Below are 24,120 nucleotides of genomic sequence, written 5' to 3' on the forward strand. Positions count from 1 at the left end.
CTTCGAGTCGTCAGATGCTTTCACAAGAAAACTGCAGCCAGAGTGTGAGGAGAAGAAGCACAAGGCTTCTCAGAATAACCTTTCTTGTTCCCCTTTACACATAAAAGACGTGTTGCTGTTGGCTGTGTGGTATCACATGACCACCTTCACACCAGGGCTCATCTGCTTCTACAGAGGTGTGATACTCTGTGATGTATGATAACATGTTTTAATTCTAGGAAGTAGACATTAAGTTCTTAGAGTAAGAGTAAGTAGTAGAGTACTCTTAGTAGAGTAAGTTTTAGAACTAATGCAGGAGACCCGTGCATTACGTGATGAAGCCCAGAGCAGATAGTCGTAGATCATTTTAGTCGATGTATTCAGAACGAACAATGTAGCATCATTTTCATCAGAAATGATGGCTATAAATGTTGATTTGACAGACATTGATTATGTAATGAGATTGTGGCTACAAGGCCGATGGGAAAAGGATCTGCTGGCGATGGGATCATACGGTACAGCTGTAGACCCAGAGGAGTCAACACATCTGTCCACTAACTGCAGTCCTCACAGTGATACATGATGGTCAAGAGGATGTCATTTTTCTCTCTACTTGGTCAGATCAATACCAAAAGTATCGATACTAAGCTTAGTTTCTGCTATTGATCTTGCTAGGATCAATTCGAAAGACAGTGATCAGGCTCACGTTAGCTCACACTCTGGTTATAGAAATAGTCTTTAGTGATGCACTCGCCTCATGAAATGTGACAGTGTAAAAGTATTTATCATATTAGGAATCAGAAGCAGCGTCTATGCGGTGAGGCTCACTTCTTGTTGCCAGCGTGTCTGATGCATCAACTTTCACAGCTCTAGTTTAACTTGTCGTGATATTTGGGCTCTCAAGTGTCACGCATTGAACGTTGGTTCCTCTTCAACCTCCCCGGCGGTAGGTCCCCCTCTGGCCCCCCTCTGAGAACCGTAGCAGCTGCTATCCAAGTAAGTCGGACTACAAAGAATCAGCCATGCCAAATATCAGACGTCCAATGAAAAGTTCCTCAGCGAAGCGGCTGCCAATAGAATGACGTAGAAGCCAGGTGCGATTAAACTGCAATCAGTGGGCGTGGTTTAAAGTCAGCCGTGGGAGCCTATAAGTGTTTCCGGTCGCTGCACGGCTTGAACGCTGCTTCATGACTTCCTGCTGACATTCGCCAACGAACCCCCTCCAGCCATGAGTTCATCAAAACCCTACATTGGCTGTAAAATAGGGTTGATTTCCAAAGCTCAAAATCGTTATGAAGGCATTTTGTACACGATTGATAAGGTGAACTCCACAGTAGTGCTGGCAAAAGGTGAGTGACGAGAGCCTGTGTGCGGCAGCCTGTTATTCCACGTTTCCCTTTTTGGCGGCACGATTGAAACTCATTCATTTCTATAACCAGTCCGGTGTTTTGGGACTGAGGGGCGACCCACAGACCGACCAACACCGGCCAAAGACGACGTCTATGAGTACATCACTTTCCGGGGAAGCGATATTAAGGACATCACGTTGTGTGAACCTCCGAGATCGCACCACGGCCTTCCCCCGGACCCCGCAATAGTACAGGTGACCAAAAGTTGCATGCACAAAATGTGCGAATAACCAAGAAAATGTGCATGAAATTGTTCTAAATTATTGTTCTAATTGTTTCAGTCAGCCAGTGTAGGCCCTCAAGGTGTGTACCCCGCTCTGGGGCCATTTAGCCCCCTGAGGATGCCTGCCTACAACCAGCTGGCCGCCAACTCTCTGCTCAACCAGCAGTATGCAGCGGCTCTCGGCCTCGGTAAGTCAAGGAACATGTGTCGACCCTTTAATCGGCACCCTCAGTGAGGCCGAGTACTTTTCTCTAGCTTGTTTGCACACTAAAGGGATTTTTGTTTTGTTCACGGAGGGCCAGTGGTTCCTGGTTTACAAGTCAGGAGGGGCCCAATGGTGGAAAAGGCGAGTCAAACTCTGCATGTGGACCGACTGAGGCAGCGGGGAGGCTTCGCTGCATCCCAGGAGCCGGCGCAGCAGTGGGAGAGGAGGCCCCAGAGGCCCAGACGAGCGAGTCCCCAGAACAGAAGGGCCACCGGAGCCAACCGTAAGACAGACATTAGCCTGACAAAAGGCCAAAATGAAATCCTGATGTTTTCTAATATACTGAAAAGAGATGAACTAGCGTTCTCAGAAATTGCTTAATCGGTTTAGGAAATGTCCGCCTGTGCAATTTAACGTGGGAATCTTGAGTGACTGTAAATGTTTATAATTTCAAGTGAAGTCCGGCCCCGCTGTGCCCAGTGCTCAGCAGGAAACTCTGCCGCAGCATTATGACATCAGGCCTCCACCTAGGAGACCAGGTAATTGTGAAAAGCATCAACTTTATTTTGGATTGTCTGAAAACCTTAAAGTTCTTTTTTAACAATCAATGCATTTTGGATCACAAAACGCAGGAGCTCGGCGAAACAGAAACCGGAGCCGAGGCCAGCTGATGGTGTCTCCCGTTCCATCGGCCATCCTTAAGTTTGACACCGACTTTGATTTTGATTCCTCGAATGCCCAGTTTATTAAAGAGGAGCTGGAGAGGGAGGTGCAGGACCGGATTAAAGGTTGGTTAAAATGTTCTCTCCGTATGAGTTATTTATTCCAGTTGACTTGCTTTGCGTGACTGTCTGCAGATGGAAACCCTGAGGTAGGCGAGAAGGAAAAGGACAAATTGCACTCGACCGCAAAAGAGGACAAGTTTGGCCCCAAATGCTACTACGACAAAGCAAAGTCTTTCTTTGACAACATCCCGTCCGATAACAAGTTCAGGTAAACTAGTGGCCTTTCTTCCCCCTCACACATGCACATCGCCGCGTCTCCTGTACGTTGCGCTACAGGCTTGTCCCTCTGTCCGTGTCCACCAACCGTTTCAGACTAACGTGGGCAGAGGAGCGGAAGCGCAACCTGGAGACTTTTGGGGTCCCGGGCCGGTTCCTGAGGGGCCGGGGCTTCAGAGGTGGCTACGCGGGACGCAGAGGATGCGGCGCTGCTCAGACGGACTCTCCTCACAGAATCAGGACGGCCGTGGAGTTCTGAGATGTTTGCTGAACCTAATGGGACTGATGCCCGTTATGAGGATCAGCACAAGCGGATTATTATTATTATTATTATTATTATTTATTTTTTTTCTTCCCTGAGGCAGTTTTCCTGCCCCATATTGCCGGGATTGTATTTTTTCTTGTTTGGCCCCATTTTAAATATGGATGCCCGCCTCACTAAATGGTCCACCGTTTGAGACCAATTGGTCTCTCCTCAGAATGTCGGCGAGAATATTTGTTTTTGTTTAATCTTTCAATTAAATAGTGAACTTAATTTGGGTTTTTTCTGCTACTTGGAAGAATTTCACTACCAAACGTGTATTGGTTTAATAAGAAAAGGATCCGGCTTTGCCTCAGCACACTTATACAAATGTAAAGTATGAATATTAATCTAAAATGAACTAAGTTAAAAGTAATTTAAAAGCTCTGTATTGTGAATTTGACCGGTGTTGTCATATTGAAGCAACAAGCTAATTCAAATAAACTGGTAATTGCTGATGTGCTTTTTTGCTGAGGATGAGTCACGTGATACTGTCAGTTACTTGTATACATGTCAACCTTGGGTTGACATTCTGTGAAATGTAACTAAATAGTTCCCTATTGGCGGTATTATGCTTACTTGTTCCTTGTGGGTTGTTTTAAAGCTGCTATTCGCCCCAACGGGCATCTGAGCCCTTTTCATGCTGCTATGCTTTTGGCAAAGTGATTTTACTCCACCACTAGTATGTATCACTTCCTTCCTTTTTCTTTTCATTAAAAAATATTGTCAATTGTGGGAAAGGTAATCGCAAGTAAAATAAATATTTTTGCTCCTTCGATAATTAGACGGACTTAAGAGGTAGTCTCGTATATCTGGAGGTGTAGAGAAAATCAATTTGTGGGCTACAATGTGACTGATTGGCTTCCTTTAATCAAAGGACCGCGGTGTCGGCTACTCACCGTCCGGGTTGTACCAAATACTAAGAGGGGGGGGGACCTGTCGCGTAACACTTCATATACGTGACATTTATTATCGTGCATAGCAATAAACGACTAAGCAGACGCACGTGGTTAAATTACATTCGGTTAAATCCAGTGTCTTAATTGCCCCCCCCCCCCCTCCTCCCCGTGACGGGATATCTCACCGTAACACCACTACCCCCCCCTCCCCCCCCCCCCGTTTCCCGGTGATGGACGAACTGTACCCGCGTAGAGCGCTGCGATCGGAGTGACAAACATTAGAATGAAAGAAGCGCTTTTGGTTCCCACGTGACAAAATGTCCGTGGCGTTCCCACCGGCGCGGGCCAGGGCCAAAGGGCACGTGACGCAGCACGCGATCCAAACGGTAAGAGACACAAAGACGTACACGGCAGCGCCGCGGGCCACCTGCTAAGTTGCGCGAACCAAGCAAAGCCGCGGCGACGGTGACAAAACGCTGGTTCCCGTCGCGGCTCCTGCCCGCCCCGTGACCAACGTGCTCAATTTGCGGGATAAACAAACGTCAGCATGTCAACGATTTATAAGGGCAACACTTGTCACAAAGCGTCGCGGCAGGTTCAAGCGGTTTTTATGGACACAAGTAAAAAGAGCGTTACACGAATAGCGAAGCCCGTGGTAAGAAAAGCGCGGTGGTGTTTGATGGAGGGAAACTGACTGCTGATTTAAAAATGCAATAACTGACCCAGAAAAGGGGGGTGGGGGGGTTGAAGATCTGTGAAAATCCAGGACGACGCTGCACGTCGTTTTTCATGCACTGATCTGAACTGTTGGTGTCGCCCAAAGATGCTGGATGAAAATAATCATCTAATACAATGTATTATGGATTACCAAAGCAAAGGAAAGAGCGATGAATGCACACAGTGAGTGCTTCCTTTTTTTTTAAATTCCTGACTGCTGTTGAAGTGAGCACATGGACTGTTTCATTTCCCCCTTTTTCAACAGGTATCAGCAGATCCTGCACAGAAATCTAGTGTACTTGGCCACAATAGCCGATTCAAATCAGAACATGCAGTCACTACTACCTGCAGTGAGTCCTCCACAAGTGACAAATATAACAGTAAAGATTCCTTCCTGTCTTTGTCAGTTGCACTTTGACCCGACCCCTGACTCTCAAAAAGTAAATTACTATATATAAACTTTTGTTTATATTTTGTACGGCAATTTGTCTGCTGATTAATCCATAGCGCAAGAAAAATGGAGGACGGGGTTTCGGACACGCAGTCTCACCACGTTTTTTACACTTTTCTAGCCTCCCACTCCCAACATGTCTATGGGTCCCGGAGGGATGGGCCAGAGCGGGGGACACGCTCCAAACAACCTCAATGACGCCATGGCACCAGGACTGCCCAACGCATCAGTGATGCAGAGCCAAATGAGCAACGGTGAGAAGCTGCTTTTGCTCAAACTTGATTTCCCCCCCCCCGCAGACGCCGACTCGTCGCCCGTCCCCGTCTCGAGTGCTCTTCTGATCCTGACTCCGCTGCGCGTCTTCTGCAGAAGCTGTTTGTCTGTCCGTAGCGTGTCAGTCGCCTGCAAGCATGCGATTTAACTCGAGTTGAGCCGAGTCCGATTTGTTTGCAGCCATTGCAACTTCTTCCTTCTTTCTCCGGTTCTTTCTTCTTCTTTTTTTGACACTCATCCCTCCATCTTTGTACAAACATGCAAACTTCCCTATAGAGATGAACTGAATGTGGGCCCCGCCCGCTGATATGCCATGGCCCCCCGCGTTTGGACCCGTTGGGCTGCTCTGACTGTGCGTGTGTGTCGTCAGGCTCTAGCCACGCCCCCCATGCAGCAGCACGCCGCCCAGGTGCAGGCGGCTGTTCCCCCCCGCGTCCCTCAGCCTGCGAGCGGGCGGCTACGGCCGCGCTGCGCCTCCCTCTCAGGGCAACGGGCCTGGTTGTGGCCCTTCCTCTTCCTCCACCCGCGGAAACCTCAGCGTGCAATCCAGCCAAGGTGAGCCGGGTGTCGAGCAGCCTGATCACCGGGGTAATCGGTTTGTCTTCTATCAGACGGAGTCATATCAGCCGTATGATTTCAACACGCCAAGAAAACGCTGTCAAACCGCCGTGGTTGCTGCACTCATTAGTCTTTTTAAATTCCCTCCAAATGGAAATAACATTCAGTTCATCAACGAGGCCTTGACCCCAGGATGCAGCCCCCCCCCCCCCCCCTTTTTTTTCTACTTTTCTTTAAGAGACCCCTGTGTGACACACGCCCCCCCCGCACCCCCACTCCTCGTTTTTGCCCGGGGCCACAAGTTCCGGGGACCTCATTTTGCATTTGTTGTATCTGTTGAATGCCGTCCCGGTTATGTGCGTGAAAGCGTGTTGCTGCATATTAACGCGCAGCATCTCTTCCCAGCCTCCATGATGCATCAGCAGTCTGCTGCGCCGCACTACTCCTCGGCCCAGGTCGGGGGTCAACACTATCAGGGACAGCCGGCCATGATGGGTGCGGGCGCTCAGGGAAACGGCGTGATGCCCCAGAGGCCCCTGGGATCCTACCGCTCCGCACAGCCGGGTAGGTGGCGAGCCTTCTTCCCGCCTGGATGCGTGTTTTTTTAGTTTTTGAAGCTGAAGCGAATGAGGCCATCGCCGTCGCCTCAGTGCGACTAGCGGGCCGACCGCAGATGACCCGCCCGTGTCGCAGTTGGTTTGCGTCTTCGGAAATCCCTTAACTTGTGCGGCGTCAGCTCGGGCCTAATAATAGCTCCGCCCCGTTAAGTCCGTTAAAAGGGTGGAGGTTATGACCATGTGTACAAAAGGGCGGGATATGGTTTCCGGGGCAACGCGCCATGATCGCACGTCGTCGTACACCCTGGTACATTTCTGTTTCTCAGTTTCATCAGTCGTGTGTCTCTTCCAGAGAGTTGTTGTTCTGTTGGATTCCACTGAAGGAGAAAGGAACCGTCTGGTCTCTGCACACCACCGAGCGGAGATCGCTTCACTGTCATTAGTGTTTGTTTTTTTTAGGTCAGCGCCCAACAGCTTCCTCCACAATATCATTTCAGCCCATAGAAAACCACCACCGGTGAAAAATGACATAATTAAGTTAAAAATAAAATTGATATTTAATATTAGAAATAGCCTTATAACTACATAATGACTTCCAAGAAAAGCTGTTCAAAAATAATCATCCTTCATTATATACTTCTATCATTTATTCTCAAACACACATATGCTCACACACAGACACACATAAACACACAATCTGGAACCCTGAATCGCCCCAAATGTCCTGGCACAGGAGTCCGTGGGATGAGACGGGTTCTAGGGAGAGCAGCATGGACCCCGGTGGTCTGTGTCCACATTGTCCCCTGCTTCCTCCCCGGTGTTTCTTCATGCATAACATGAAGCCTCGGCCTTGTTGCTTGTGATTCCCTACGAATGATTTAACTTCAGACTGCGAATGCTAATCCCTCTTGTCAACGCCAGTGACTGTTGCTTTGCTGCAGCGGAGTCGCTGTGTTAACGGTGCGCTCCACAGGTCACGGGGAGTACTCGTATCAGCAGTCCTCATATGGCGAGCAAGGCTACGACGGATCCTTCGGCGACTCCCCACAGCATTACTACGAAGGAGGTAGCCGTCCGTCATCTTGTGTTCGGGGTATGTTCTTCTTTTCACGGTCACAGTGGCGCCTCTTATCATTTGGATGCACCTCCAGGCAACCCTCAGTGCAGTCAGCAGCAGGCCCAGTACCAGCAGGGATCCGGCCAGCAGCAGTATTCCTCTCAACAAGGCTACGGCGGAACGCCACACGGAGGATACGGTCAGAGCGGCTCTCACGGCCTCCCGCGTGCCAACGGCGCATGGAACAATCCGCCGCATTGACTGAATGCGACCCCTCTGCTGCAGGTGCAGGCCAGGCTGGATCCTCTCAGTATCCTCAGTACCAGCGGGGTCAGAGCGGTCAGTACGGATCCTACCGCCCCTCTCAGGGAGGCTCCGGGGCGCCGACGCAGAGGCCGGCCGCGTATGAAACGGTACGTGAAAGTAGAGCGGATCTCCCGATTCTCTGCAGCACAGACGGATACCGGCGCGACAGATGGGAAAGTATGTGTATCATCCACATGATTCCCCGGTTCCGTTTGAAAACCGTATTAACTACCGGCTTCATGACGTAGCACGGTGAATTTTATCGTGTAAGTAGTTTGAGGCATGAACATCATACGGTCTAAAACTCTTTTCTTGGTTCCTGTATTTTCAAATCGAGTATAAAACATTAAGAAAGCAGATGGGTGCAGCAACGCGGTTGTAACTTGAGTTTCAAACGATGTCTAATCTCTGGGTTTAAATCTTCTTTTACATTGCAGGGTCAGTATGGGAACTATCAGCAATAAAGTAGCACGCCGCCGTCCAAAAACCGGAAAAAAGAACGATTCAACTGTGGATTAGAAGCTGCGTCAGATGTCTCAGCCTCTCATTAATCACCAGTAGAATACATAATCAAATACGATGCGTCTGTTCTGCTCGCTACAGAGATGCGTCGCTGAGGTTCTTCAGCGCTGCTGGCCTCCTTACGGACCGTCAGGGGGCTTTAATGGAATAAAAGCAGTTCCGTATGGATTAAATAGGCACTCGCGTGATTCAATGGGCCTCAACAAATTGCGTGCATTCTTCTGTCTTTGCCCTCCACTTGTTTTTATCCGAGCTCAGGCTTCTAATATAAATCTAATTTAGCAAGTCTCCTATTTTTGTGCTTTTTTTTGTGTGCATAGAGCAGGTTCGGGGTTTGTGAGGCTGAGGCGATAAAAAGCAAATGTTCCTTCATATTTATCCAATAGGTCTGCAGCAGTAACGCGGAGAAGGAGGGAAATAGAAGGACATGGCGGTGAAGTCGTTGGTTCTTAAGCCTGACTTGATCGTGGGCCCGTGTTAGTCAAACATGTGATGTGTTGCTGTGTGCTCCAACACGATGTGCTTTCACTCTCTATGTCCGTCCGTCTGAGGTGATTCAAAGAGCGCGTCGTTGTCCACGCGTGTCACGCAGGGTTGTGGTAGTCATTTATTTTTGGCAGTCTACAGCGACACGTCGTTGGGTCAGAAGAGGAGCACACTTCCCAGACGCCAATCAGTAAAAGGTCTTTACATGAAAAACACACTTTATTTTGCAATGACAGTCTGATATTTTGTGTTTTAGTGCGATTTGGGCCTTTTTTTAACAAACCATCTTCTTGAAGCCAAAGTAGCTCTCCGGCACCTCCTCATTTAGTGCAATACACTCATGTTGAGATCAGTTTAAACTGTATATCATTATTAGTAGTTGACACAATGACTATAGGGCTGGTTTGTCTAATGCTATTAAATATTATGTTGCGGGTTTCAACTGACATATTAAGGAAAACTATGGTCTCTATTTATGTGACAGCTTGTGTGAAGTAAAGTTTTTCAGTGATCAGGTTTATCATTATCTTTTGTATTAGATGAAAAAGTGATGTTTACGATAGAATAAGTGGTGAAAGGGTTATTTTCTTAGTTTGAGGAGTAATGGGGATTATTATTGTGGTTGTGAGGCTCCAGTTGTGCAGTTTATTCTGAAAGTCTAACTTGACTTGCCTCACAGAGGTAAAATAATAATGGTTATAATAATAGTTCATGGGCTGTCAAAATGAACGTGTTAATCTATGCGATTAATGTGGCCGAGATTAATGCGATAAACTATATTAACGCAACTTTGTTTACTTTCGGTCTTCCGGCGTGCGGGAAGTAAACACAGTTGACCCCGGAAACGCCGCCGCCGCCGCCGCTAGCTGCAGTCAGTTAGATCGGAGAGAGAGAGAGAGAGAGAGAGTCGGTAGCTGAAGATGGAGAGAACTTTTTGCATTGGAAAGAGAACAAAGAGAGGAGAACTGGGCCGAGGAATTCCTCCACCTGAGAGCAAACGGACCTCTTACATTTAAGTTATTCACTTCTAGAACAACCACTTGACCCTTTGTTTGGTTTGACACAGTATACGTCTGTTGCTGGGTACACAGGCGTTATGTGCACACCCCTGTACACCTTTATTACTGTGCTGAGTAGCATTACAATGTATCTCTTCTGTCTTGTTGAAATGAAATGTGTTGTTTATATATATATATAATATATATATATATATAATTTAAACCAAATGCTGTTTTTTATGATACTTCAAATGCAGAATGATAGAACATTTTGTTGGCAGCCAAGTGGTGCTAGACGAAGGGTTTTAAGGGAAAAGTTACTGTGCCGTACGTCACAAATATGGACAGAGATAACTAGCGTTTGAAGTTTGAAAAATCTGATCTGGATGACGAATAAGACGGAGACTCACCACCAAGTTACATCGTCCTTGAATTCCAATATAAGTTCATAGATATAGAGTTCATAGATAAGGGCTACGAGGACAATGGTTCATTTGAAGAGTGTTATTAATTTATTTGTAAATTAATTTTCATGTTTAATTAGTTTATATTAGTTTGCAATTGTTAACATATATAAAAATACTCCGTTTCCTGACAGTCTCCGCGTCTCCTTCTATCCTTGTGTTCCCACTTACAGAATACCAACTTCAGCTTTACTGATTAGTCAAATGTTCTCATGTGTAACGGAATTTCAGCTTCAATAACACTATTCATTGAAAACAGAACAAAAAATAACCTAAATTGAGCAACAAATAACCTTATAAATAGTATGTTTTAATAAACTGTGCCATCTAGTGGTGGTCTCGTGGCAACAGGTCAATCCTCTATAGTGGCAATAAGGAAAATAGGTTAAACTAAGTGAAGGTTAGAGACAAACAAAACAACATAATCAGCTGACAAAATCCCAATAAATTAAGATATTTTGAAAAATGAAACCCCACGGTGGTGTGGTGGTTGTCACTGTCGCCTCACGGCAAGAAGGTCCTGGGTTCTGGGTCCAACATTGAGACTACGAAGGACAATTTCTGCCGGGCAAAGAAGGCAAAGATCTGGCCTATGATCAGATGGTCTGCGAGCACAAAACAACGCTTTCAGATCACCACATCCAGAACCCGTATCCTATCGAGCAGAACGCGTGTTTGGTTCTGAAGCTCACAGAGACAGAAGAACAACTCGCAAGTGCTGAACTCACGGTCAACAACCAGACGTGGCAGCAGAAATATGACGATCTGGAGGAAAAGAACAACAACAGTCCTTGGAGTCTAAAGCAACAGGGTTACTCTCCACCAACATCTCTCTACAGCCGGCAGGAGGCCGACAACCAACAGTTGGAAGCAGAATACAAACTGCTGAAGATCAAGACAGAGGCTCTGGCTGCTTTACAAAAGATCCGACAAATGGAGGACATCATCCCCAAAGGAGATCAGATCACCAGGATCCAAGAAGCAGAGGACGACAAAACAGTCCTTGAGAACATCTGCCCAAGGTTATTATCGTTAACGAAAGCGAGGTGTGATTTTTTTTTTTCGTTAACTGAAATAAAAATAAAAACGAGCCTATATAAAAAAACGATAACTAACTGAAACTGTATTGTGTCTTTACAAAACTAACTAAAATAAAACAGAATTATGGAGAAAATGTCTTTAGTTTTCGTCTTTGTCAATGCTATAGAGTTTTTATTGGGTTTTAGATTTTTTTCAGATTGAGGTCTCTGAGACTCCCGGCTGGCCTCTGGTTAATGACACAAACACACTGACTGACACATATTTCATAGTTGTCTTTTGTGGATGGCTGTCCATCGTCCTAAATACATTTTTAAAAATGGTATGTTTTGTTGAGTTTTTATTACTTATTATAGCTTGTATCTACAATTCATTTTGAGCATTTAGTTTTGCAAGCAAAAAATGAAGCTTCCCTGACTGCGCCCCCCCCCCCCCTTGGTCTGTTACATTCTGCGGTAAAGACTAAAACTAATACTGAAACTAATAAAAACTAAACTAAAACTAAGCATTTTCAAAAAATAAAAACAAAACTAAACTAGCAAACCCACTTTAAAAACTAATTAAAACTAAACTGAAATTGAAAACAAAAAGTCAAAACTAAATAAAAATAAAAACTAGTGAAAAATAACCTTGCATCTGCCTCGACTTAAAAACAAGAAGAGAGGCATCGTGGGGAGACGGATGGAGCCGCTCCTCCAGATCCATAATCATGATGTTTTTAGACTCCAGCACAGACGGTGGCGGTAGAGGGCCAAATCGCCCAAGAAAACCCCCGCCGTTATTAACAATCGCATATTCACTGTCCCTCCGCGGACTCCGTAGTCGCGGTGCTTGCTGGTCCTCTGCGCTCACCGCGCAGGAAGTAAATGTAAATATGTGTTCGCAGTGAGATAACTCTTAACATCAAAGATAACGAAAGATAACTCTTTCATCACCGTTGACTCAGCAACGCCGAAGCAACAGTCGCGATGTTCGCCTCGTTGTTGAGACTTAAAAGAGCCCGGCTGCTCTGCCCGGAAGTGCTCCTGGGAGCCCCGGAGGCGAGGAGCGCGGGGTCCAGTTCCCTCGGTCCCGGCTGTCCCTGCGGGCCGGCGGCGTGGAGGCGCAGCGTCACCGCGGCCGCGAGGGACGTCGCCACCTGCGCTCCGCTGTGCGCCAAAGTCCGCGCCAGCGCGCACAAGAGAGATCTGTCCGAGAAGAAGCTGGTGGGTGTCTGAGCTAAACTCAAATGTAGCATTATTTAACCCCATCTGGGTTACTTGGGGGGAATAACACTAGTGACGGTGCAGAAAGAGATCAGCGCACTACTTTCTGTGTCTTTATCCCCGAAGTTGCCTTCAACAAAATATATTTTTTACATGTCACGTGCACAATCCTGAACAAAAATTAAACTTTTATTAGACTTATTTATCTGCATCTAAAGTCAGGTAAATTGTCAATAAAGTGATGCTCAAAAGCGTCTCCTCTGGGTTTGATGTTTCTGCTTTTATATACTCATTTCTCATAAGAATGTACCGCTGACATACCAGCTGGTAATAATCATTTGCTGAGTCCTTCTGTGTGCATTCGGCCAACGGTCTGGTTTCTCTTTCCCGATCGGGCTGGTAGACGCGTCACTTCGTGGACCACCGCCGCGTGAAGCTGCAGGCCGGCTCGGGCGGCAAAGGGGCGTCCAGCTTCCACAGCGAGCCGCGCAAAGAGTGGGGAGGACCCGACGGAGGGGACGGAGGAGACGGAGGGAGCATCCTCTTCAGAGGTAACCGGGTCCGGGTTCTGCAAGTCGTCGCGAACCTTCAACATTGAGGCTTTTCCTTTGGCCGGAGCTCGTTCTTCGTTTGCCATCAGCTCAAAACGTGCTGCCCTCATTCACTCCTTTATTATTATTTTTTTTTACTGGCTTTCAGCGAACAAGTTTGTCAAATCGTTGGCGCAGCTGCTTCCGGTTTACAGGGGAGAAAACGGTCAGTCGGGGGGCAACAAGAACTGTTACGGCAAGAACGGCGTCCCCACTTGTATTTCTGTGAGTCCATGAATTTGATGTGACGGTCATTTCTGAGAGTTTTGTGCACGTTTCTACCGTAAAGCTGACTTTGGTGCTTGTTTGTTCTACAAAGGTGCCTCTAGGCACCGTTGTGAAGGAACACGGGGAGATCGTAGTGGACCTCGCCGAACACGGCCAGGAGTACCTGGCCGTGTTCGGCGGTGCCGGTGGGAAGGGGAACCGCTTCTTCCTTTCCAACGAGAACCGCGCCCCCATGACGGCGACCCCGGGGGCGGCGGGCCAGGAGAGGATCCTCCAGCTGGAGCTCCGCACCATGGCCCACGCCGGACTGGTGGGGAAACACGCTCGGCACAGAAATGGCGATCGGCATGCGGCTTTTTACGACTCACGGGATATGAGCTGATTTGAGTTCTCCAACGCTTCTGGTCAGGTGGGGTTCCCTAATGCCGGAAAGTCGTCGTTGCTGAGGGCCATCTCCAACGCTCGGCCCGCTGTGGCGGCTTACCCTTTCACCACGCTCAACCCGCATGTGGGCATCGTGAACTACGGGGACCACGAGCAAATCGCAGGTAGGACCGTTTGTATCAGACAGTTTGTGTGTTGTAGCTGCAGCTTTTATTCCAGAGTTCGACAAACGTTCGTCTTTTCCCTCTGCTGTGCGTAGTGGCCGACATCCCGGGCCTCATTCGAGGGGCCCACCTCAATCGAGGCCTCGGCATCTCCTTTCTGCGGCACATCGAGCGCTGTCCTTTCCTCCTCTACGTCTTGGACCTTTCCGCTCCGGAGCCGTGGACGCAGCTGGAGCACTTGCGTTACGAACTGGACCAGTACGAGACCGGCCTCTCGCAGCGGCCGCGGGCCATCGTGGCCAACAAAATGGACCTACCCGAGGCCCGGGAGAAGGTGGAGACGCTGAAGAGCCTCGTCAGCGAGCGGGTCATCCCCGTGTCGGCCCTCACGGGACAGAACGTGGAGGAGCTCATCCTCCACCTCAGGGAGCTTTATGACGGCTACCTCTGTGGAGAAGGCAAACCCTCCAGGTGGTAGTGGCTCCACTCGCTCAACTGATTTTTATTGTTTCTATTTATTCTGCTCAATAAAATACTGCAAACCGGACATATGTTGAGAATTCTAAATGTTGGGATTGACAAATGCCCTTTTAGGTTATTGCAAAATGAATACGTTATGCAAATTCAGCCAATGGAAGGATATTTGTGTGCATGAAGATGGTTGTCGAGGGAAATAGAGTTTGTTAGACGGGAGGGCAACCACATCGTTTACACCAGCGATTCCCAAAGTGTGGCCCGCGGCCCACTGGTGTTCCGCGAAGGTACTGCAGGTGGGCCGCGAGAGGTGATTTACAATAAATAAATAAACAAAATGTTTTTTAATTTTCAATTTTGAAAAGTTTGAAATTAATATGAAAATATTTATATTATTTGAACAATTCTAGCGGCACATTAGTTGATGAAGCACAAACAATTTAAACGAACAGATTAATAAACAATAAGGCTCTCGCTCGAAACGGCTGCTCTTGTCCGCCTGTCGTTAGTCAACAAAACAATGTCAATGGGGCCCCTCTTGTAGTATTAAAGTAAATAAATATGAGCTGAGAAAATGGTATACAAAACATACGTTGTCGGTTAATACATTTTTAATCGGTTAAATTCTTACGGTCATATAATCATAGTTCATGTTTTGATCACAGTTGCGATTAAAGGTTTGGGTGGGCCGCAAAAGATTTTTAGATTTCAAATTGGGCCGCGGCATTCTTGAGTTTGGGAGCCGCTGGTTTACACCATTTGTTAATCTACAATTATAAGTTGCAATTCCTAAACGAGCCAGCAGAGTGCGTCCGTCTCACCTAGTTTGTCCTCCGCGTGGCCCTTCATTTAAACTAACTAAAACAGAAGCAACAGTTCTGGTTCGTTTAAGGGCAAACCGCAAATGCTGAATGTGCAAAATGCATTTCTTATGTGTTGGAAATCTTCTAACGCCACATCTACATGCAAATTCAGTTTCCTTTATTTGGTCCTATGTCAAACAAATTCACAAACGATATCGTTCTTAGGACTGAAAATAGTAAACAATAGACTCAAAGTACTTCAACTTTTAATGGTTGACCATGACACTCTGATTAGGAGTCAGATTTCCCACTAAGGAGTGATTACTTCACCTTTGACTACAGTCAACAACAGATCATAGGTCACTTCTGCCAAATTACAAACACATCCGTGTGATTGTGCCTTATTTTGATCGCACACAGTGTTTTATTGTCATCATGACGCTGTAACACCGCAGACGGGCATATAAACACTGGGCAAAGTACTCCAAACCCTCTTCCAGTAAAGTTCTGACAGGACGACACGCACACACCTACACACACACATTAAATAATGCACTTGCTGGCATTAAGGCCGAGCAACAAACCCTTTTAACTAATACAGAATTTCTTAAAAGTGGACCCACATAGAAGCTCATTCGTGTGCACACACGCACAAACACACGGGCAGAAAAAAACTGGCTCGACGAGCTCTGGCTGGCTGCCTTTACCGTGGAAATATGATGAGGTTCTTTATCTTTATCATCAGTGTTCATAGTTCTTCCTTCCTTGGAAGGGCTTTATTTACCCGCTGACACACCCGCACGCAGTGATTGCCCGCCCCAACCGCCGCCCCAACCGCCGCCCCGCAGACGCACACCCAGCTTCCCATCCGGGGCCGATGTTCGCCCTGCTCTAAATGCTGCAGAGAAAAGACACACGTGGTGAAATGTTTGTCTGCTTCGTGGCAGTCCGACCGAACAACAAGCAAATGTTGCAACAAAAAAAAAGCCTTTCACGCGACACAACAATTGAAGAACAACTTGATGCTTTCTTTACTGCTAGAGCCCACAGAAAATGTACCGAAGATAAACTAATCCATGAGAACGAAGTCACCAGAGAGATTACTCTAACAGCACCGCAGAGCGAGTTGAACATTTAGGACTGATAACCGGCCCACAGTTAGTTCACAATGCGTTGTTGGGAAGCAGTTTTAGCCCCGGAGACATCTCCATGCAGACTGACGCCAGGTCATTGAACTTGGAGTCCAGCTCCAGGTCCAAGTCCGGCCCGGAGGAAGCGTCACAGATGGAGATGGCGTCGAGCTGGGAGCCGGCGCCTGCGTCGTCTCCCTCCTCGGCGTACACGCAAGGAGCGTAATCACCCAGCTCCTCTCCCGGGTGCTCGAGGGCGGCGAGCCTCTTCACGGTGCACAGCGAGAGAAGAAGAGGATGAGTTTTATGAAAGTCCCGCCCTTAAGCGTTTGGAGGATTGATTGGACTCTCATGGTTACCTGCTTTAGTTTTCCACTCAGCACCACGGCGTTGATCCGCACAGAATTCTGATTTGTAGAATATCTTTTGCCTCCACCCCAAGTCCGGTAATTCTGAAGCAGATACAGATTCAACTTTAAGTGTCACAGGTGATGTGGAGAAGTGAAACAACAGAAAAGGGTTCGTAGCGGTGTACAAACCCAACGGCTATCTGTGTTTCTGTGCTGACTGCTGTTCATGGTTGACGATGCTCCGCTTCCCTGCAAAAACAGACAAGGTGGAATTGAAGGAACTGCAAATGTCACAGCTCATTAGCACTTTTGGAAATCTGCATCTTTGAACTTGGGCACGTCAAGGAGAATAATATCAATAACAAAAGGAATCATTTCTGTACACATTTTCACGCCTAGTTTGTTTCCTGTGTGGTGTTCATTGTTAAATGGGAAAAACAGCATGTTAAGCAGAGGCAACACGTCACTTTTAAACATTATGTTTGCAATTTATTCCAGATTATTCTAGCTACCAACAAATCTAACGAAAAGACCAAAGTCACAAATTAATTCATTCCTAAAAAAAATTGGGAACCTTTACAAATATTATCTTTTATTAAAAAGTAGGCAAAATAGTTGCATGAATAAATAGTAGATATTAAAGACAACAGCAGCAAGGTTTAAAATAGAGAACTCGTGTTCATTGTTTTTAGGGAACATGTCACCTAAAATATAATGAATTCACATACCCAATTCCAAGCGTAATGCTGGTCTACGGAATTGGCACTTTGGTGCATTCCTTCCCACACCCCAGCATTCTTGTTTGTTGGTATAGACTGCAAAAAAAATAAATTCAAATCAAGAGCACACATTAGTAATAGAAAAACAATAAAATCAGTATTTCGATATCCGTAGCAGTTACTTACAGCCTGTTTCTCTGGGATTTGCACCCAATTTGGCCATGCAACCTGTTAAATAATGAATGACTTATGATTTACAACAAGTCACACTTACATTTATCATTTACAAACATATATGTAAAAATATAGGAAAAATGTAAAGATATAAAAAAAAGACCTATAAGAGCAATAAAAGTATTTACCGTGCAGTCAGATCCCGGTTTCTCAGTGTTGCTGCGCATTAGAACTTGTTCTGCGGGATCATACGGGAGTGGAAAGTTCTTTTTCTCACATGTCACCAGCAGAGACAAAAGCAGCAAACCTGGAAGAAAAAAAATACAACTTAAAAAAACAACACAAAAAAGAACTCTGGGATATTTCCCAATCACGGAGCCTGGTCCTACCCGCAAGCAGCAGTATGCATAAAAAAACAACCGCGAGGGCCCCCACTCCTACTGCGGAGCTGGCGGCTCGCCGCTGGCGACAGTTGGGCGTCGCAGTCGCGTCCTCGCAGGTGCACACGGTAACCGACAGGTTGTGCGAGGCCTTCACGCCCTGGAGGTCGAACACGTCCAGCAGCAACTCGTATTCTCCCGAAGGAACCGTGGGCTCCTTCACCAGGTGGACCGAGTACCCTGTCCATGAAAAGACACACGTTCACGCCATCACCGGTTCGCGGGGGGGGGGGGGGGGGGGATCTCGGGCCGCGCTCGTGCGGAGTCTCACCTTGCGTGGCGTCGAGCTTCCACCCGGCCGTCTCCGTCCCCTTCAGCTGGAAGGTGAACGGTCCACCGTAGGGCGGCGCGTCCGGGTCCAGGCCCGTGATGTTGGCCAGTGAGCGTCCGTCCGACTGGCACATGTCCATGGCGCTCACAGCCAGGGACGGGGCGTTGTCGTTTTGGTCCAAAATCTGGATGTTCAGGGTCGCGGTGCCCGTCATTGGAGGCCGACCTGGTAACCGAAAAACACACGTTGTGCGCGCGGGGTGAACGTGGTGAGGACGTTGTAACGTGGTGAGCAAAGGGTGTAAACACTCGCAGTTCTTACCGTTGTCGACGGCGTACAGTGTGACAGTGTACACGCCGTCTTTCACAAAGGTCGACTCCCGGTCCAAGGCCTTGGTAGTGGTGATTTTCCCAGTCTGGGGGTCCACTTCGACCCAATCAGCCGGGTCGTCTCCCTTTTTGTAACTGAAACACACTCGTGCGGCGTGAGACAAACGTTTTCTGCTAACGTGGAACATTGTTTGTTATGCGACAAGCGACTCACACAATCGTGTTGCCGCTGGCGACGTCGGGGTCCACGGCTGTGAAGGTCTCCAGGTGCTTCCCGGCCTCGGCGTTCTCGGCCATCGCCACTACTTTTTGCGGCGGTTTGAAGGCCGGAGGCTCGTTGACGTCCTCCACGATCACTGTCACCTGCACGCCGGACGTGCCGAGCGTCTCGGGCGCGGCGCCCCCCGTGGTCACCTTCCAGAGGCCGATGGCGCTGCGCTCCACCACCTTGCACGAGGCAAAGGGGATCTCGTTCTCCACGCTGATGGTCAAGTTCTTCACGCCGCCGTCTTCGTAGTCCATCGCCTGACGCAGAGATGAAAGGGAACTCATAAAGTTCACCACCGTTGAGCTTCAGTTGCTGCATTTTAGCAAAACACACATGGACAAAATACCTTGTTCACAAACAAAAGCCCTTCGTTTGTTTTGGGATCGGTAGAGATTCTGAAGTGGTTGTTCGCGTCTCCGTGGATTCGGAACTTGGCTCTCCAGGCCTCCGTGCCTCTGGTGTCGGAGTCCGTAACTTGCAGACTTTTGATGAGAACATTTTCTTCTCCTTCTCTCACCCTGCCTAGACCCTGGAATAAAAAGCATATTTTTAATAATAAAGAGAGAAAGTCCAATCACGGCCTTGCTGCTGAATAAGTACTCGCTCACTGTCTGTCCAGTTATCACAGGGAGATGGTTATTTCCATCTTCTACATGGATCACAACGGTGGAGGAGCTGGAGAGCTGCGGTCCCGCTCCTTGGCCTCGGGCCTCAACTATAATGGTGTATTTCTCTGCTTTCTGGCCGGGGAGAAAAAAGAAAATACAACCAAATGCAACCGCTTAGACTTTATTATTCGAATTGAAGGCGATAGAAGTTCTGTGGTGAAGAGATTTTGATGTAGTCGATTGGGTGTCGTCTTACCTCATGGTCCAGACACCCTTTAAATGAAATGGTTCCAGTTTGATACCTCTTGGTGATGTAGAACTCCAGACCGGATGGTTGAGGATGAACGGAGACTATTTTGAAATCAAATAACTGATACTTCTCCGTTATGTCCTTGTCAGTTACCGTGAGGAGCATCAGTTCACTGCCTGTTGGTGTCGGGAGGGGAGTTGTTTTACCTCATTATCATCGTTCCATCACATTTGCCGTGAAGATTAGGATTAGAAAAAGCAGGTCACCTTGTGACGTGGCCTCCTTTGTGCTGACCTCGTACCGGTCGCGGTCAAACTTGGGAGGGTTGTCATTGGCGTCGATGATCAGAATCTCAACGCCCAGCTCCGTGTCTATGACGTGACTTTCTCTGTCGAAAGCCCTGAACTTTACCTGTGAGGAAGATGTGAGAGCTGTGAAATAATTGAAACTGTTCTTCACACACACAGACACAGACACACACACACACACACACACACACACAGGTCAAATGATAATAACCATTAAAGATTTGTCAATCTCATAGTCGACGGGGCGGTGGACCGTAATCACGCCTGTGTTTCTGTCGATCCTCAACACGTCCCGGGGTTCTGCCTCAACGCCTGGACCGCTTATTTCGAAATAGATGAGGGTCTTTTCAATTTTGATCTGTGGGGAGCAAAAAGAGAAAAGCAGCAGACTGAGTAACGATCTGTCTGCATGTGGTCACGCGTGGCCCATTGCAGAGGGACACTCACTTGGTCCAGGACGTATGGGAACGGCCCTTTGTAGCCTTCGTCGATACTGTAGGAATTGATGATCCACCTTCTTTTTTGCCGCTTCAAAATTCCGGGAGATGAACTTTGCAGAAAGTCGGCTCCCAAACACTGTGGAAACAACACAAGCCACGGAGGATTGGGTACCTTTAGGATGTTTTTGCTTGTGTATCCATTTACAAATACACTTGAAAATCATTGGCTTTTAAACTCAAGTCACTCCGCGTGGCGACAGTAAAAATATATTATCTAAAATCTCTAGTGTTGACAGATAGCATGAATTCTTACCAGCACCAGGAAGAGACAGAGGTGTATTGTCGACATGGTTACTCCAGATTGTGTGTTTTTACGGGCGCTAGTTTCCCCGTTGATAGATAGCGCTCGGCTGAACCTCAGTGAAAGTTCAACTGCATGCCAACGCAGGCTGCAGGTACCTGAGGGTGGCTTGTGTCCTCACAAATCTCACTGCAACTTTTATAGGTTCATCCCGGAGCGGCTGGGTGTGACCAAAGCACAGTGTGGGTGGACCTGTGGGTGAACAGTTTCGCTGCATGTTTACACAATGCAAAAACTACATTCATGTGGCCCATTTTACTCCATAAGGCAAACCTTCATCGCAAAAAGGCAAACAGGACACAGCAGTAAACCTCACTTTGTCTTTGTGAAAATAAATAAGAGGAATTTATAATAGTTTGTACTCCGAAAATACAAACTCAGGCCCGCCACCCCTCTTTGACTGGCCGCCCCAGCCCCTCTGCCCCCGACTAACCGGCCCAATGAGGCAATCCCCAAAAGGTCATCATGGCACAACGTTCAGTTCACTTCCGATTGACTCACTTGTTGCGATGTGGCCTGAGGTGAAGTCGGTGCTGACAGTGTTGGCAAGTTGCTTAAGACTTTTTTTCCCCTCTGTGCCGAAAAGACGGTCACTCTCTCTCTCTTCGGAGCCTTTACCGTCTTCTAAGCTAAGCGCTGTCTTGCTCTCTTTCCCTCGCACATATTAATATATATATAAATAGGCATGTAAAGTTGCCGAAAAGTCATGGGAATGTATTGGGTAAAATGTGTATGAACCCTGAATATGGTGCTTCTTGTGTTCAATCTGTCATCCCTCCATGCCGGGGCTCCAGAAGGCCCCCTGAAGTGAGGAGAGGAGATGCATCAACAAGTGCAAATCCAGCTCACCTACATATACTACTGATTTTGATTCCCATTATTCTGTATTATGGTTGTGCTTTAGTTTTGAGCCTACTGCTCATTTCATTTTCACCTTGACCTAAGAAATGTTTACTGAACATGCTCACCGGGACAGGCATGAGAGCTGGCTAGTCGTTCTATTATTCATGTTATTATAATTTCAATGTTTTTTTAAATGTATTTATTTATTTTATAGGCCTATTTATTTGACCTTTTTTAAGTGCTGCACACAATTATTATTCATATTATTATTAATATCAACAGGCCTACCTATAATGTATCATCTTTCACTCACCTTTGCCAGTGTCAATCACCTCAACTATGCAGATGTTTCTTACCTTGACAGCTTTTTATTTGAAAATAAATAAATGCAATATCTGTGATATTTCAAATTAAAACAAAGTGTGAAGACTTGATTACTACTTTTGCAAACCGCTAATAAAGATAAACAAGTATGTGCCAGGAATCAAGTGTTGATATAGTAGTGGGGTGGCTGTGCCAGGCTAGTTATCTCTACTACACAATGAGGCCTGCTGGTGGTCATTTTGATCATACAATTCTACGTTATCTAGCTGACCCGGACCCGGCCCCCCATCATAGTCAGGAACGATAATGTGGCCCCCAGAGAAAAAAGTTTGGTGACATCTGGTTTACAGCCTTAGGAAAGGGTTTTGTCTCCGTCGCTAAACTTCCCGTTTCGATTACCTCTGCAGAGAGTGAGAGTAACTTCCGTTAGTTCCATTCACTGAAAACCTTGGCAGCGTGTTTGTGGTTTTGTTTCCTTTTGGACAATTCTTGGGGCGTATTTGGGGCAAACAATAAGACTCGCTGTGCTCGTGCGCTGGTCAGTGTGTGGAAGCTGGCTCAGGATTCTGGCAAGAAGCGAGGATGAGGCGTGTTCATTATTGCGAATAAGGGAAGGAGCTGAGGATATTTGCTCTGTACTATTTCCCGCAACAAATTATTTTGTCTCATTTACACGTCGGCACCAAATGGCCAGACTGCAGGGTTAATTTGAACTTGTTAGCAACATCCTTAGCAAGTTTGAGGTAACTTTCCTTTTTGCCATGTGAAATGTAAGAGAAAGGCGTTTACCCCGCAGCCTTCTTTCCCTAGAAAAATGACTACAGCGATTTTGTAACAACACCCTGTAGATCTGCCTCATACATACAAAAGAAATTTGAGAGTATTTCTTTCCTTCCTTCAAAGGTTCCTTTGAATTACTTGTACGCCTCCTTAGGTCTTTCAGTTTCAGTCTTTATAATGCATTTTGTTGTTTGGCGCTAGCTTATATTTTGTATGCTGCTGCTGCAATGTCTTATGGTGTTTTTCATTCAGCTTTGCTACAGGGAATGTTTTCCAAAAATGTTGTTTAGTTAAAGGAATGTCCTTTAGTCCCTGAGGTACCGCAGTAAATAAGCTATACCTTGACTTCATCCTGCAGCACTATTTAGTGCATACATGTACATCAAAAAGTCAAAAAACAGGTTCTGCCACACCCCCCGAAAGCTCAAACAGAGTTCACAAGAACTTTCAGTCAAAATGAAACTTATTATTACAAGACTGTTTTTGGTTGCTAAACAACCATCGTGTAGATTTGATCTAGAACCAACACCCTGTGGTCGGTGTTAACATTTGGATGGATGAAAAAACAAGCCAACTCAATAACCTTCTAATGAGACATTTCTGCTGCCAACACTCCTTAAATCAGGTCATGCATGGCTACCAGTTAACCTCTCACCGCACCCGAGAGAGGAAAATAGTTCGGTTAAAGATGTAGCTTCTGCAACTTAAAATAAATACAATCAAATACAGAAAAAAATGCCATTTTAAAAAAAGTAAGCCTGCATAAAACCCTCCCAAATAAATAGATATTTACTTGTACATTTTGAGCTTGTTTGAGCAACTTTAGCGTACCTCTATAAAGAGGCCTATTGACTTTTGTGTGTAAAGACACTACTTAATTACTGCTTAGTTCTAGTGCACAGGGCTCCTCTAAAGCTCATTGAGCCAAATAAATCCTAATTGAGTTCTTACATTTCCTTGTTTCTGCCAGCATCAGGATTCACATCATTCATATCAACAGAGGTAGAGTAAATATAAAAAAACACAGCAAAGCACGTACGTGTGTAAAGGTGTACACACGGGATTGTATACAGTCGTGTATCATCTTTACAGCTGTATTTAAACAGAAACATTTTTTTTAAATGACAAAAATGTTTTCTTACGCAACTCAGGTGCATTAAAACAAATGTGGAGGCGCTCCCTTGGGGATTTAAGAGGTTTTACGTTTCTACAAAACACACTTATCAGAGCAAC

At 46.6% G+C, this 24,120-nt stretch overlaps 4 protein-coding genes across 5 annotated transcripts; 3 read left to right on the forward strand and 1 right to left on the reverse strand.

Moving 5' to 3' along the window:
* Window positions 1–1,122: 1,122 nt before the first annotated feature.
* Window positions 1,123–3,574, forward strand: LOC120828869 (protein LSM14 homolog B-B). 2 transcript variants are annotated; one of them, XM_040192528.2, is made up of 8 exons: window positions 1,123–1,328; window positions 1,419–1,582; window positions 1,670–1,799; window positions 1,908–2,099; window positions 2,272–2,355; window positions 2,449–2,604; window positions 2,674–2,809; window positions 2,914–3,574. In XM_040192528.2, exons 1-8 carry the CDS (start codon window positions 1,208–1,210, stop codon window positions 3,074–3,076), a joined length of 1,146 nt encoding a protein of 381 aa, XP_040048462.2. In that variant the 5' UTR covers window positions 1,123–1,207; the 3' UTR covers window positions 3,077–3,574. The 2 variants fall into 2 exon arrangements, with proteins under 2 accessions (XP_040048462.2, XP_040048463.2); XM_040192529.2 differs by having other exon boundaries at window positions 1,136–1,328; window positions 1,914–2,099.
* Window positions 3,575–4,248: 674 nt separating this feature from the next.
* LOC120828874 (calcium-responsive transactivator-like) lies at window positions 4,249–10,540 on the forward strand. Its single transcript, XM_040192535.2, is given in 12 exon segments — window positions 4,249–4,403; window positions 4,841–4,917; window positions 5,000–5,084; window positions 5,307–5,439; window positions 5,829–5,844; window positions 5,846–5,890; window positions 5,892–6,013; window positions 6,422–6,580; window positions 7,547–7,639; window positions 7,725–7,829; window positions 7,916–8,043; window positions 8,374–10,540. Coding segments are annotated over 12 exon segments (1,059 nt in total). The 5' UTR covers window positions 4,249–4,334; the 3' UTR covers window positions 8,401–10,540.
* A 1,705-nt stretch (window positions 10,541–12,245) lies between these two features.
* Window positions 12,246–14,567, forward strand: mtg2 (mitochondrial ribosome-associated GTPase 2). Its single transcript, XM_040192525.2, has 6 exons — window positions 12,246–12,649; window positions 13,053–13,200; window positions 13,349–13,464; window positions 13,559–13,777; window positions 13,877–14,015; window positions 14,111–14,567. The coding sequence occupies exons 1-6, from the start codon at window positions 12,413–12,415 to the stop codon at window positions 14,491–14,493; spliced, it is 1,242 nt and encodes a 413-aa protein (XP_040048459.2). The 5' UTR covers window positions 12,246–12,412; the 3' UTR covers window positions 14,494–14,567.
* A 974-nt stretch (window positions 14,568–15,541) lies between these two features.
* LOC120828856 (cadherin-like protein 26) lies at window positions 15,542–21,138 on the reverse strand. Its single transcript, XM_040192511.2, has 17 exons — window positions 20,893–21,138; window positions 20,587–20,715; window positions 20,351–20,497; window positions 20,098–20,242; window positions 19,838–20,007; window positions 19,582–19,713; window positions 19,320–19,502; window positions 18,920–19,230; window positions 18,698–18,840; window positions 18,377–18,601; window positions 18,055–18,285; window positions 17,854–17,972; window positions 17,678–17,719; window positions 17,501–17,587; window positions 16,962–17,021; window positions 16,782–16,874; window positions 15,542–16,689 (listed from the first exon to the last, which is right to left on the reverse strand). The coding sequence occupies exons 1-17, from the start codon at window positions 20,926–20,928 to the stop codon at window positions 16,456–16,458; spliced, it is 2,487 nt and encodes an 828-aa protein (XP_040048445.2). The 5' UTR covers window positions 20,929–21,138; the 3' UTR covers window positions 15,542–16,455.
* Between the last annotated feature and the right edge of the window lie 2,982 nt (window positions 21,139–24,120).

This window comes from Gasterosteus aculeatus, chromosome 2, assembly GCF_964276395.1.
Source record: "Gasterosteus aculeatus chromosome 2, fGasAcu3.hap1.1, whole genome shotgun sequence".
Lineage (NCBI taxonomy): Eukaryota > Metazoa > Chordata > Actinopteri > Perciformes > Gasterosteidae > Gasterosteus > Gasterosteus aculeatus.

What these genes read in the sequence shown, in the direction of transcription:
- LOC120828869 (XM_040192528.2), top strand. Translation starts at nt 1,208, where the DNA reads ATGAGTTCATCAAAACCCTACATTGGCTGTAAAATAGGGTTGATTTCC. An exon ending in GCCTCCACCTAGGAGACCAG is followed by an intron (nt 2,356 to 2,448) that starts GTAATTGTGAAA and finishes CACAAAACGCAG; the next exon opens with GAGCTCGGCGAAACAGAAAC. An exon ending in GGTGCAGGACCGGATTAAAG is followed by an intron (nt 2,605 to 2,673) that starts GTTGGTTAAAAT and finishes GACTGTCTGCAG; the next exon opens with ATGGAAACCCTGAGGTAGGC.
- mtg2 (XM_040192525.2), top strand. Translation starts at nt 12,413, where the DNA reads ATGTTCGCCTCGTTGTTGAGACTTAAAAGAGCCCGGCTGCTCTGCCCG. An exon ending in GCGTCCCCACTTGTATTTCT is followed by an intron (nt 13,465 to 13,558) that starts GTGAGTCCATGA and finishes TGTTCTACAAAG; the next exon opens with GTGCCTCTAGGCACCGTTGT. An exon ending in CCATGGCCCACGCCGGACTG is followed by an intron (nt 13,778 to 13,876) that starts GTGGGGAAACAC and finishes GCTTCTGGTCAG; the next exon opens with GTGGGGTTCCCTAATGCCGG.
- LOC120828856 (XM_040192511.2), bottom strand. Translation starts at nt 20,928, where the DNA reads ATGTCGACAATACACCTCTGTCTCTTCCTGGTGCTG. An exon ending in AAGGGTGTCTGGACCATGAG is followed by an intron (nt 19,714 to 19,837) that starts GTAAGACGACAC and finishes CTCCCCGGCCAG; the next exon opens with AAAGCAGAGAAATACACCAT. An exon ending in GGCTTTTGTTTGTGAACAAG is followed by an intron (nt 19,231 to 19,319) that starts GTATTTTGTCCA and finishes TCTCTGCGTCAG; the next exon opens with GCGATGGACTACGAAGACGG.